Source organism: Abrus precatorius, unplaced genomic scaffold (genome assembly GCF_003935025.1).
Source record: "Abrus precatorius isolate BTA unplaced genomic scaffold, Abrus_2018 Scaffold9, whole genome shotgun sequence".
Taxonomy (NCBI): Eukaryota; Viridiplantae; Streptophyta; class Magnoliopsida; order Fabales; family Fabaceae; genus Abrus; species Abrus precatorius.
The window spans coordinates 12663364-12677803 of NW_020874439.1; the positions used below are offsets into that span (position 1 = coordinate 12663364).

Consider the following 14440-nt stretch of genomic DNA (forward strand, 5'->3'; position numbering starts at 1 on the left):
ACATTAGAACATGCATTATGAATAGAAACCAGCTATCAGGTACACATGGCATGACATGACATACCTGCAAGATGGTTAGAGGATTTGCAGAATTTATTGGCATGTTCCAACCATTCATCAATATCAGAAAAGCGAGAGGAGAAGTTGTTGATGGTGTCAATCTGCCTCCGAGATTTCAAAACCAAATAGATTGGTGAGTTCATTACGTTTTAAGAAAAGCTAACCAGTCAACGTGGTAAATCAAGAAATTTATTAGTATTGACACATTTTCAAGAACTCCAGAAAAGAAATAACTAGAAAGAATAAAATGGCGTGCTAAATATATGGTAATGTAACCACTGAATCAGCTTAATGAACTGCTCACCAAGAAAACATATGCATGAGCAACATGTCCAAGAGAACAAAGAAAGGGACAAATTGATTCTTGTAGGAAGATTCACTGGAACATGAACAAAAGGAGTTACTTCAAAGACTGTATACAAACCTGGTTTCTTGGAGTGGAGAATTCAGTGGCATAGGGTGAGTAATGTGAATGGGAGTGACATGGGTATGGAACAAAAGGGGTTGAGGAGTGGCTGCAATTGGAAGAGGGAGATTCTGGCAGAGCCGTCATGAGGGTACTCATACTCCATGCTGGGTGCACTGTGTTCGTACTCTTCTCGTCACAGTTTGTGAAGCTTCTTGCCAAACAAGAAGAAGAATGAGGTTCGTTGGAGCTAAAAATGGACATGTTATTGTTGGCTTCCTTGTGGTGTGTTCTTCTTGTGCATGTGCTTTGTTTCTTATATTGCCAATGCCAAGTGTATGATACTCAACATCTTCAAGAAAATCTGAAGATATTTCAACATCTTCAAGATCTTATTTCCATAAAAAGAAAATTGTGAAAGAGCTTTGTGTTTAATGAAAGAAAAAGTTTTGTAAGTCCATTTCTATAATTTAATATAGAATAAACTCAATAAAGCATTATTTGATAATTTCTTTAACTTTTTTTTTTTAAAAATAATTATCTCTTATCGTCAAGATTTTTTTCCAACACTTTTACTAACATTATATTTTAGTATTAAATTTAAGTATATAATAATTATACTAAATAATAATAGTAATACTATTTTTTTACTAAAATAATATTTATTATACTTTTTTATTCTTGAAGTAGTTATTTTTATAGATAAAATAATTGCTTTTACTTGCTTAAAATGCGACAAACATTTTTCTCAATGAAATGATGACATTATAATTTATTATTTTTATTTACACATATTAGAAAATTTAATTATTTTATTCATCTCTGAAGCATTATACTTAATTTTTTTTATATAAAAATACAAATAAAAATGATAGAATCAAATATAAAATAATATACATATATATATGAATTTTATTAATTTAATAAAAAAATATTTATTTTATTAAAGATATAATAAATATTTTTTAATATTGTGACATTTTTCTAAAGAGTAAACTTTTGATTTATTCTTTGTATGATATTTTTCAAATTAGTCGTTTACGTTTAAATATTTAAATGTTATTACTTGATGTTATGATTCATCAATCATTTTAGTTATAATTGTAAAAAAAAGGTTAAAAATGTGATAACAAAATGATAAGAGTAATGCTAGCAATATACTCTTTAACACATGTCCTACTGTTGACTAAAATTACATAGGTTTCACTTTTTCTCATTCTTAAATTAATATTTTTTTTTAATTTTCAATAAATTTTAACCAATAGTAGGGCATGTGTTAGAGAATGTATACAAAAGAGTGTGTTGCTAGCATTATTCAAATGATAATTTATCACATTAAGTGATACATTAAAGTCCATTTTAGACACAAAATGATATCATTTTAAAAAAATTTAAAGATAGTTAATTTTCATCCTTAACTTTTGAGATTTATGGGTTTTAATATCCCTTCCTTTTCTTCTTTGTTTTGCTTTGTCTTCTTCCTTAAGAAGATTATTTTGTGGCTACTGTTAGAGCCTCCTAAACAATAGAAGCTTCATTGTCTTTAACAAATATTGCTTTATCAACCACATTGATAGTAGTAAACTATTGACATACTCCTCCTTCGTTTGTGGCAACAATGTGGATGACCTTCGAGGGAGCAGGGTAGAGATGGTGATGCCACTTAGACCATACATTATTACAATGGCGGAGGTGGAGAAGGACGAGCACAATGTTAGAGGCACAATAGTAAAGGGTCTCCTATAGAGCGTTCTAACTAGCAAAATTGATCAATGATTGAGATTAACGTTTAAAATTTTAAATTTAAAAGATTGACTTTAGTGAGTTACACATTTTTGGGTTGTTAAATGCATAGGTGAGGGTTGTCCTCTTTTATATAACTTGATACCAAAAATGCCTAGAGCCAAGAGTACACTATCTCAAACGTAAAGCTTCCTGTCACCATGAAAGAAATAAACCCCCCTATCAAAAGCACCAAATTTGCAATTGAAAAAAAAAATCGCATTTGTATTTGCATCAATATATATATATTCAAGAGTGATTATATATGATAAAAAATTACAACATTATATAAAAAAATTTGAACAAATAATGCATACTATAAGGTATACCAACATAGAAACGCAAAATTTGGATTAAGTTGTCATTGGAAAAGAGAGAAAGTGATTATGAATGCATAGCATAAACGCTCAATTTAGGTGTTTTGGTTTAACCTGTACACTTATTTCAACCTCGAACACAAACATGAACTCATTGCACCAAATAATAAAGTTTTAATCGCATCAAAAGGAATTATGAATGAAAACAAAGTTGTTAGTAGAATGTCAATGCAACACATGACACAAGCTTCTTAACTTGGTCCAACTTTTGAAGGTCAAATATTCATGAATATATTAAGAAAAAAAATTAATCATTCACTTTGATCTCTAAAATAACATTCACGTTAGACTCTATATAACATTGCTATAATTGACTGATTTTTAGTTGTTTAGTAAGTTTGTTCATTTGGACCATGATATAGAGACTTCTTAAGTAACTTGTTCTCTTAAATGCTAATTCTAAGCTTGGGTTAGAAGCTCAATTGTGGTGAACATGATTTTAACTCAATACAATTATGGTAATATTTAGTAATTAAATGTAAAAAATTATTATAAATTATTATTATTATTATTAATGCATTATCATTACATTTTTAATATATTTCTAGTGTCATTTTCAATGAACTTTTGATTTAGTCTTTAAATTTATTTTAAGTATAAAAGAATGTTTATTACCTTAAAAATATAATAAATATATTTGTTTTTTGTAATTAAGAATATTTCACTTGTAGTTACTTAAAATTAACACTTTAGACTATGAATTGCAAAAATAAGGTTTAGGAATGATATTATAATACTCATCTCTAAATCTAAATGGGTAACAAGTAACAATTTTAATACCTCAGTCCCTACCTTAGGTGTCTCTATATACTCGTACCCAAAGTTACTTCATGCATTTTAGTAAGTTAAATATAGTCTCTTTTATGTTTTTGTTTGACCGAGTAATAAAGCATGAATACTATTATAAAACTAATAAAAATCACATTAATTAAAAGTAAAATACGTAGCTTAAAAAAAATCTAAGAAGATAATCCAACTTTAATTATAAATAAGGTTATTTAACTTAATTATAAAAATTATTAAAAAATCTTCACATTCTAGTTATAAAATAGAATAAATATATTATATTAATATGAGTAGAATTCGCAAGCATATATACCTGCAAAACTTTGTGGACAATTATTTTGAACCCAACTTATTTGATAGGTAAAAAATATCTTATTTATTGTAGGTAATTTTTATAAATATTTATTATATTTGACTTCGATTATCATTTCCACTCAAGACTATTATTAATATTTTCAATTTTTAATGTTAAAAAAAGGTCTTAGTTCATGGATGAACCATTATTCACGGGTGGGCAGAGTGTCTAGGTTCTCTATCCTTGAATTCAACAAATATCACACAGTTCACTCATGAAGGCGTATAAGGTACATAAAATAAAAGGGAAAAAATGATACATTATTTTTAGTGTTAATTATAATTGTAATTATAATTTTTATTTTAAAATTAATACAGACTTCTTTGATACCAATCTTTAGTACTTTATTAAAATTAAACTTTAATTTGAATTTACAATTAGTACTAAAATATTTAAGATATGCATTTAAATTTTTCTTTCAAGTAAAAATAATGTACCACCTACAGCTTACTCCTGGGACTTGGAAATATTAATAGTATAGTAAACTGTGAGCATGTGTTATCTTCAACGTGTAATGATTCATTATTAAGTTGAGTTCGCATTTGTATAAGAGTTTCGTTAATTTTAGTATTTAAGGCTAAAAATAATAAATTTTTATTAAAAAGAAAAGTATTTATTATATTTTTATAATTTTAATATATAAATTGTGTATTTTTTTTTATTTATAAATGCTTAAGTCAACAAAACCCTCTTCAGAAATCTAAATTGCTTGAAAGTTATTTTTGGTCAATACTTGGCGGGCCAAATTCGATTGTGGTCAAATTTGAAAAATATTTATTATCCTATTTTTCAAAGGCTGGTATAGGACTAACATAAATATTAAATTTTTTTATTTTGCCTTTTGTATAATAAACCACACATGCACTGATAAATATTGGGTGAAACTTTCGTGTGTGGTACACGAGTTCCTTAGCTCATGTTGAAAAATTTATGGATTAGATATCTTAATTTTTTATATTTATTAAAAAATGAATGAACTTTTGATTTAATAAAATAATATTCATCTTATTTTTTTTTAATAAAAATAAAAGTTAGAATAAATGGCTTTCTTTTTCATTAAATGAAGTGTAGGCGAAGACTGACCAAAGGAGTCAACATGCCTGGGGTTGAATTTTCTCTCTTTTATTTTCATTTAAAATACTTTGATGAGCAACAAACAACTCAGCATAAGCACACATGCTAATGCTAATGGCTTCTTCAACGTATTCGCTGTCCTTTCTTCTTCTTCTAATGCTAATTTTCCAAAGTGTTAAACACTGTTCATCTATATCGTTCTCTCTCTCCGTCGAAAAACCCGAAGAAGAGGTCATAGTGTCATCACCAAAAGGGACATTCACGGCGGGCTTTTATGCCGTAGGCCAAAATGCATATTCCTTCGCCATATGGTTCACCCAAACACACCCTAACCAAAACGTCGTTGTCGTTTGGATGGCCAACCGGGACCAACCGGTGAACGGAAAACGCTCCAAACTTACGCTTCTGAAAACGGGGAACCTCGTATTAACCGACGCCGGGCAGTCCAACGTTTGGTCCACAAACACGGCCTCGTTCAAACCACTGGAGTTGCATTTACACGACACCGGCAATTTAGTTCTCCGAGAAAGTGATTCCTTATCCATTCTGTGGCAAAGCTTCGATTTCCCAACGGACACACTTCTTGCGGGTCAAATCCTGAGGAAGAACACGAACCTGGTTTCCTCAAGAAGCGAAAGTAACTATTCGTCTGGTTTCTACAAGCTCTTCTTCGACTTTGAGAACGTTCTCCGTCTTCTTTACCAAGGCTCTCGCGTTTCAAGCGTTTACTGGCCAGACCCTTGGCTTCAGAGCAATGACTTTGGTCCTGGAGGTGGAAATGGTATTTCTTTTCCTACTTCAACCTATATATACTTCCATACGCATTTTTTAACTTTTTAAAAAACTAATATATTTATTTATCATATCATATCATCTTTAGGTAGATCCACTTACAACGATAGTAGGGTTGTTGTACTAGAAGCTTCGGGGAACTTGGTTTCTTCCGATAACTTCACATTCAGAACTTGTGATTATAAGACGGTGCTCCAACGAAGGTTGACCCTTCATCATGACGGAATCGTTCGTGTGTATAGTAGGAAAGATGGTGAAGAGAAGTGGTCAGTCTCGGGGCAGTTTCGGTCACAACCATGTATGGTTCATGGGATTTGTGGACCCAATAGTGTTTGTAGTTATGATCCAAGAAGGGGTAGAAAGTGTTCGTGCATTCCAGGGTATAGTTGGATCAATAAGCAAGATTGGTCTGAAGGTTGTAAAGCAAATTTTCCACTTTGGTGCAACATCAACAAGACCCTGCATGAGTATGAGTCTCGCTTCTTACATTTACCCAAAGTCGACTTTTATGGATATGACTATGGTTTCTTTAGAAATCACACCTTTGAGCAGTGTAAGAATCTATGCTTGAGCTTGTGTCAGTGCAAAGGTTTCCAACACTCCTTTTCGGAGGAAAATGGTGTCTTTCAGTGCTATCCAAAGACACAGTTGCTAAATGGGCGTGGTGGTCATAGTACGGGATCAATCTTCTTGCGATTGCCTTTGTCTTATGACTATGAGAGTCCCACACAAGATGATGATGGTAAGGGCTTGGCTTGTTTGACAAATGATGGAGGAGTGAGACAGTTGGAAAGATCATATGTCAAAGGAAAAGAAAATGGGTCTGTGAACGTCATGCTTTGGTTCGCAAGTGGCTTGGGAGGGGTTGAAATACTGTGCATCTTTCTGGTGTGGTGTTTCTTGTTTAGGAATAACAAGAAGCTACAAGTGGGTGTAGAGAAACAAGGGTATGCTCTTGCTGCAGCAACGGGATTTCAGAAATTTACTTACTCTGAGCTGAAACAAGCTACGAGAGGTTTCAGTCAAGAGATTGGAAGGGGTGGTGGAGGAATTGTATATAAGGGTGTGTTATCTGATAATCGTGTTGTAGCGATAAAGAGGCTGCATGAAGTGGCAAACCAAGGAGAAACTGAGTTTTTGGCTGAAGTGAGCATCATCGGAAGGCTTAACCACATGAACTTGATTGACATGTGGGGGTATTGTGCCGAGGGAAAGCACAGATTGTTGGTTTATGAGTACATGGAAAATGGTTCTTTAGCTGAGAATCTCTCGTCAAATTCAAGTGCACTTGATTGCGTTAAGAGGTATAACATTGCTCTGGGTACTGCAAGGGGTCTTGCCTATTTGCATGAAGAGTGTTTGGAGTGGATTTTGCATTGTGATATTAAGCCACAGAACATACTTCTTGACTCTGATTATCAACCCAAGGTGGCAGATTTTGGCTTGTCTAAGCTACTAAATAGGAACAACCTCAACAATTCAAGCTTCTCAAGGATAAGAGGAACAAGGGGTTACATGGCACCGGAATGGGTTTTCAACTTGCCCATCACTTCCAAGGTGGATGTTTATAGCTATGGAATTGTCGTCTTGGAAATGATAACCGGAAAAAGCCCAACAACGGGTGTCCAGATCACAGAAATAGGAACAGAATCACATCATCACGAGAGGTTGGTGACATGGGTGAGGGATAAAAGGAGAACAGGATCAGAAATGGCATCATCTTGGGTGGATCAAATCGTTGACCCTGCTTTGGGATCAAATTATGATGTGAATAAGATGGAGATATTGGCAACTGTGGCTTTGGAATGTGTAGAGGAACAGAAAGACGAGAGACCCAGCATGAGTCAAGTTGCTGAGAGGCTTCAAAGTCACGAACATGACTCTTGATGGTTTGCACAGAGAATAGCCTACTCTCACGGCTACACTTCCCAAGATTGTCATCATTGGTGCCAGTTCCTTGTAATAATATAATTAATGATTTTAAATAAAATAGGGAGTATGTTGATTTTTATTTGTTTATTGGTCTTGTTAAGTTGTAAGTAGTAAGGTTAAATTGGCGAGTAAAACTAGTTTGAATGTTTTTTTTTTCCAAAAGGGAAACGTGTAAGAAATAAGAGAAGAAATTAAGGAATAAAGATTGCATTATCCTTAGTTTATCAAGTTTCAAATTTCTGTTAGCTTCGATTCCTGCTTACTTTTCCAAGGATCACCGCCCGTAATTTATATCACTGCCTTGTTCAGGTTCTTAAAAATCATTTAACTTGTATATAAACTTACTTATCCTCATTTTGGAATTATTATCTTTATATCTCATTTCTAGCCTCTTTTTCATTGGGGGTTTCCAACTTTCTAATATAGGTTAAGTACTAATCCTCTCTGTCACTTCTGCTGTTCCATGTTTGGGAGAAACTTAAACAGGATCAAATATTAGAACCACCTTTTGTTAATGGTATGTAGCTAACTAAACTGTTATAAGTCTTGAAACTTGAAGAAGGCTACTGAATGTAGTAAGTTTTCTTTGGTCCGGACTCCTGAGACCGATGTCATTAATGTAGTAGATTCGTCGGTAGTGACAGACCACAGGTATTATTCAGAACCTTCACAAAATGGTATAAAAAAACTAAATAAATAAAAAGCTTGTAAAATTTGATAGTTTATACCAGAAAAAGTCTCTTTCCATGCCATATCTATTGTCCCCAATTGAATAGAAATATGTTGCCAACTTCAAGTGGCCTAAAGAGGAGAAAAAGGACATGACTTCTACTCCATATTGATACTTCCTCAGAAAAACAAAATCATCCACTTTGAGGGAAGAAAAAGAGAACAAAATAAGGAAAAGAAATGGAAAGAAAAAGACTTGAGGGCTAAAGATGATACTAACATAGCCTGATGCTACTAGCTAAGAGCCTTTGCTTAAACAGCTTGTCTCGTGTTAATAACTAAACAACTTGTAGCGGATCTCCCATATATCAAATTCATCTTTGCATAGAAATTGCTTTCCCTTATCTTCTAGAGTCTAGACATCAGGATGAGCTTGACTAGAGATCTCCGGTTGATTATCCAAGGGCATGTATTGTGCCATAATTGCCCTTATCTCAGAATCCATATATCTCTGCAAAATATTATTTTCTCCTTTAATTTAGCAAGTTTAGGATGCCAATGCCTAACTTGTACCTTTGAATAAAAACTAGAAAGTAGCCAAAAAAATGAAAGAAAAATAAAATTGTCATTTGAACCAAATTGCAAATCGGGAGAACAAAACACATGTGCTCCATTAGTTTATTTAAATCGTTTTTACTTTTTAAAAATTATTAGACCAAATTGAAATTCTCACCCTTCCTGACTTTAATCAGAAGAGTCTTTCCAAATACAACATGCCACTTCAACATTGAGAAAAGAATTTTGTATATTTGGAAGACTAGAAGTATTAAAATTATTCAAATTAATATAAATGTCTTTTATCTAAATCAGCCTTAAGGATTCTTTAGTCAAAGCCACACAGTTAAAGGACAACCAAATCAGCATGAAATATACCTGGATTCTGTACTTGTAAAATGCATATCCCCCAGCACCAACAATAGCAATGACCAGAATAACAAGCCAGAAAATGCCCCCGCTGGCCACCGAGGCGGCATATTTACCTGCATATTGTATGATATCATAAGAGCAGATCGAAATTTGAGTAATTAGATAAGTAGAAAGGCCAAAACAAAATTTGGAAACATTAATAAGCTACATATAGGATAGATAGAAATGAAATGCCAAAGTGGGCATTATTGAGTGACCAGTGCAAAGCCATGGAGAGTCCTCTATCAAATCAAATGATTGCACAAAATCCGCTGATTAGATAAGTCTTAGAAAATGGCACACAAAAAGTGTTAAGAGAAACTTAAAAAAGGAAAAAAAAACCTCACCAATACATAAGTCATTTTCTCGTGTGTAGAACAAACCATTGCTACACTTGCATTCATAACTTCCCCAGGTATTTTTGCATTGACACTCTGGGCACTGGCAGGCCAATTTCTCGTTGCACTCATCCACATCTACAATATAATCAAAACAAGAAATGTTAAAAAGACTACTCATATCAGGTTTGCATAATAGCTAACATCATGAATATTTACAACCGTAGGTTCACATTCAAGCATTCTGAAAAAAGGGTAGTAAGTGTCTCTGATGTAATTGTCATTCAAAGGGTAGGTACTAGAATAGTTCAAACATATTTTGGACAGCAAAGCACCTTCGCAGGAGTGGACTCCATCACCCCTGAATCCAGGTGGGCACTTGCAACCTTTTGTGTGATTATCCTGCATAATCAATTAAGAAACAAGAAAACATATGATAATAAATATCTAACATTAAAAGAAATGGAAAAAGAGCATATAAGCAAGATCATTTACAAGAGGATGCATAGGATTACTTACAATACAAGCAGAGTAAGCCCTGCCACCTTGAGTCTCCTTCCAACAACCTCCATTGTTGACTGCACACCTCAAGGCGCCTGTAGCTGCTTAGAAATTCAATTATGTATAGGTGAATTTATGTTATGAAATATATAGCATGGAAATGAAGCAATTTACCTAAAGAAACTTATTTACCTTCACAGTGGGTGTATCCATCACCAACAAACCGAACATTCTGTACAATAGGACATTCACATACCCTTCCTCGGAAAGTGTCCTGTGATTAGAAAAAGGATCAAAACAAGAAGAGTCAGACCCCAAATGTATTTAAGTACAGTAATATAAACATTTCAGAAAAATAAGGCACACTGGATTAAGTTAACCAAATACCCTGCATGCAGTAATGTTAGCAGCTTTGTCCTGCCAACAACCACCATTGTTTTGCAAACACTCATTTGTTTCCATGTCTGCAAAGAGTAACCACAGGTACCTGACGTCAATTCTTTCGTCCAGACTAAGGAAAGACAACACTCATTTACACATTGCCAGGTGAAAAAAAGTTGCTTGCTTGTGAAAGGCAAATATCGAAGGAGGCTGAAATGATTTAATTTGGTTTAGATACATTTTTGTGGTTATAGTTTATTTGAACTTTAGTTTTTGGTCCCTATATTTTAAAAGTTTGGTTTTCGATTCATATAATTTAAAATTTTTGGTTTCTGTCCCTGCTACCTAGTACCAACAATATGTCAAAACCAGTGACCTAAAGGCTACAACTATTGGACTAATGTTTGGTATAAGAGAGGACCAAAACTAAACAAAACAAAATAAAAGGAACCAAAATAAAAGTAGCATAAAATTACAAGGACCAAAACTAAACTTGAAAAACTATAAGGACCAAAAATAAACTTTTAAAGTATAGGAGCTAAAAGATAAGTTGAGATAAATTATAGGGATAAAATATGTGTTTAAATCAATTAATTTCCTGGTTCATCTTCTAAGATGTTTAGAAGGGGAGGTTCAGGAAGAATAAAAGAAATTAAAAAGGAAATGAAATAAGGACCTGGAGTTAAACAAATTGATGGCTCAGTGGTCTCTTGGAAACCTGAACAGAGAGCCTTGAGTACCGCTGCTCTTGACAACTTACCTAAGAGCGGTTAAAAATAAAAATTATACAATAGAACAAGTTTAAACAACCATAAAAAAATACTTAGAAAGGTTGTCTCAGACCTCTATATTGTCTGTTGTTTATTATAAGAGTAGGTAGTATAGTAACGTCACCACGATTGTCCTTGCCAATCTGAAACCGAGGTCATAAACAACAGAATGCCCTAATTAAAGAACATGAACAAGCCTATAAGAATACCATCAGAAGTTTGTCTCCGGGAAGACCAACCTGAGCATCCTGTTCAGCATTAAGAACAGGGTTTTCAACATCTGCATTAGGATTCCCAACACAGTCTTTAACCTTCTTCAAATCAACAGCTGTAATGCATATGAGGAAAAAAGTTAACAGGTAAATCAGAACATAGAATAATGACAAAACATTATCCCATAAAATTTGAAATAATAAACGATAAGTTAATTAAGTTTATGCCAAGTAAAGAAGACTATAGCTATGACTTGATTTTTATGTTGGGTTTGAGAAAAAATTTGGTTTTGTGACAAATATATATCGAAGCTTAATCATTTGAAAAAGCAGTGGAACTTCTTGAAGCATTGACAAGAAAGCTAAAATCAATGATCACATTATTAATTGTGCCAAAATAAAAGCGTGATAATATTTTTCTTGATACATAGGTTGGAAAAGTTTTACCAGAAATTCAAAATAAAATGACAAAGAAGAAAACAAGCCCACTGCAAAGTGTATGCAAAGAAACATGAGTATGCAACTTACCAAGAGACTTAATAACTTGATCTGAGCATTCTTCAGAGTACTTATTCTCTCTCATTGGGCAGCGGATTGAAAAGTCAGTCACATAATCCCACCATTGCCAAGGCTTTCCACTTTCATTTGCCACTTTAAAGAAGCAAGCTTGACGCAAGTTCTGAATAACAACATCTCTACCATTGTACCCTCTGCTGAAATCTTGCTCAGGATCTGGTGCACAGTACCTGCCATTGTTTATGCACTGGGACTTGCACTGTTGGCTCAATATAAATGCTTCTGGGCAATACCAAGTTATATAGTGAGGGGTAAATTTAGTGAACCCTTTCTTCTCAAGTAATTGAGCTGCCCCTTTAAAACTCTTGACAAAATTGATTTCACTTTCACACTTTGGTCCACACTCATCATTGCTACTAGTCCAAAACTCATACTCAACTCTTTCATCAGGGTGTGGAAGAGCCTCTCTCCAATCAAGATTTACATTAACCATTGACCCACTAGAAAGAGCTCTCTTGATGCTCTCCCCTAGTGATTTGCTTATAAGGGCAGAAGGAATGCTTATCTTTTCAATATAATCATCGTCTTTAGCAGCATTCCCTTCTTCAGGAGTGTCCATGGTGATCAATGGCTCCATCCTATCATCTGCAACAAGAATAGCTGCAGCTCCACCATTCTGTGCATTCCACGCCTTCAAAGTGAAGTAGCAATCTACCAATATGACAAAAACAAATTTCAAAAACTTGCCATCTTATTGGGCTATTTCTAGCAATCAATGATCAACAATTTGTCACCAATCAGCACCACACAATAATGTGATGAATGTACCAGTGTCTTGCACAAGAAGTTCCGTTGAACTTGTTACATCATATTGAGAGGACCAGAAGTTTGTGATATCAACTAAAAACTAGTGTAAGACACCAATTCAATTGATAAAGATGTTTTCTATTTTCTTTTCTGTTAACTTGGAGGTTTAAGCACAAAGGCAAGGGAGGGGAATGGTGGCTTCTTCTAAGCTCAGACACTAACATCATATCAGTTGGATACAATTGAACTACAAGCTCATTGGCGATTGAGAAAGTTACCCCCAGCTATTCAAGTCGTGCCATAAAGTGCATAAAAGAAATGAAAGCATTGCAATGCACAGAAGATTCAAAATTCCATAACTAAAATACACCAGGGAAGTGTATGCCAAAGAAGAAACAAAAATGAAAAAGGTTAACCTCTATCCTTAAAAGTTAGTTGAATTTAAGCACTTAATAACAGTATATTTTTATTAACAAAAAAACATTTATCACACTTTTATAAGTTTAATATAATAAATTGGATTTTTTAAATACAAACTTACTACCTTGAATGACTGTCTAACTCAGCTCTATAGATTGAGGTTCACAATACCCAACAAAAATACACACACCATTATATCATTACAAGTTTACCCTCCTAATGAAGCCAACAATTTCGTTATTAACACAGTACGTAATACTGTATGTAATTATTTTTATATATTCATGAATATAAAAAATATACCCTTATCGTATTCAGAAACATCTCTAAAAGACTGTATAAAAACAAAAGAACCACTAAATAGACCCAAACATTTTACAAACAAATACTTCTGTTCATTTGTTGGCACATTCAAAAACTGAAGAGTATTGAAAGGACCAAAGGGTAGCTAACCTCCCCGATCAACGAGAACAAAGGTGGGGAAGGTTCCGGGTTTGGAACTCAACGAGGTATCAAATCTGTTACATCCATTCTGATTCGACTTGGGATACACCACACTGCCAATCATGGTTCCTCCATACTTGGGGACCCCAAAATTCCCAATTGCACATTCATATATACCTCTCAATGATTTTGGAGAAGTGATTTTCAAATTGTTCTTCTCCACCACAAACCTTCCCACACTAGACCCACAAAGCAAGATCCAAACACACCACAAAAGACTTAGCTTTGTCCTCATTGTCATGCTGATCTCTTCCACTTCAGAAGAGAAAGATCTCAATCAACAAAAAGAAGGAAATACTGTTTCTATTGGTTCAGTTAACACCAAAACTGAAATTCAAATAGCATTGAAGCACTGTCTGGATCAATGAAGAACTTAGCTAAGTGTAATGCATGCTGAGGAACGAAACCCAGATTAGGAAAATGAAAATTAAGGCCAAAAACAACGGCTTTTGTGGTTGCTTGATGCGTGGCAAAAGAGAAAAACATCTAAAACCAAAATCAAAAGGCGAAAGAAATGGACAATGGGTTGGACGTGTCAGTTACATTCAACGGTTATCACAATCATACAACTTCAGAGGATTCCAAATTTATTATTCATATACATATAGTAATATACTAACTAACTAACTAACTACATTTCAAGAAATTGTTATAAAAAATGTTAATTTTAAAATATTTTAAATTTGTTAAAGTTTAGAATTCAGATTCCTGCTATTTTCTCAAAATTTATTGTAATTTCGTTTTTTACAAAATAAATCTATAACTTTATTTTAAACTTTATATCTGACACAC

The 14440-nt window shown here is 33.5% G+C and overlaps 2 protein-coding genes across 3 annotated transcripts; one reads left to right on the forward strand and one right to left on the reverse strand.

Annotated features, from left to right (window-relative positions):
- Positions 1 to 4954: 4954 nt before the first annotated feature.
- On the forward strand, positions 4955 to 7519 carry LOC113851340 (putative receptor protein kinase ZmPK1). The gene is made up of 2 exons (XM_027481803.1): positions 4955 to 5603; positions 5721 to 7519. The coding sequence occupies exons 1-2, from the start codon at positions 4955 to 4957 to the stop codon at positions 7517 to 7519; spliced, it is 2448 nt and encodes an 815-aa protein (XP_027337604.1).
- A 1129-nt stretch (positions 7520 to 8648) lies between these two features.
- LOC113850384 (vacuolar-sorting receptor 1-like) lies at positions 8649 to 13883 on the reverse strand. Of its 2 annotated transcripts, none has more exons than XM_027480914.1 (12): positions 13598 to 13883; positions 11930 to 12628; positions 11429 to 11517; positions 11263 to 11332; positions 11096 to 11179; positions 10426 to 10502; positions 10231 to 10312; positions 10057 to 10139; positions 9873 to 9939; positions 9547 to 9675; positions 9167 to 9273; positions 8649 to 8744 (listed from the first exon to the last, which is right to left on the reverse strand). In XM_027480914.1, the coding sequence occupies exons 1-12, from the start codon at positions 13881 to 13883 to the stop codon at positions 8649 to 8651; spliced, it is 1869 nt and encodes a 622-aa protein (XP_027336715.1). The 2 variants fall into 2 exon arrangements, with proteins under 2 accessions (XP_027336715.1, XP_027336714.1); XM_027480913.1 differs by having other exon boundaries at positions 9167 to 9278; positions 9546 to 9675.
- Between the last annotated feature and the right edge of the window lie 557 nt (positions 13884 to 14440).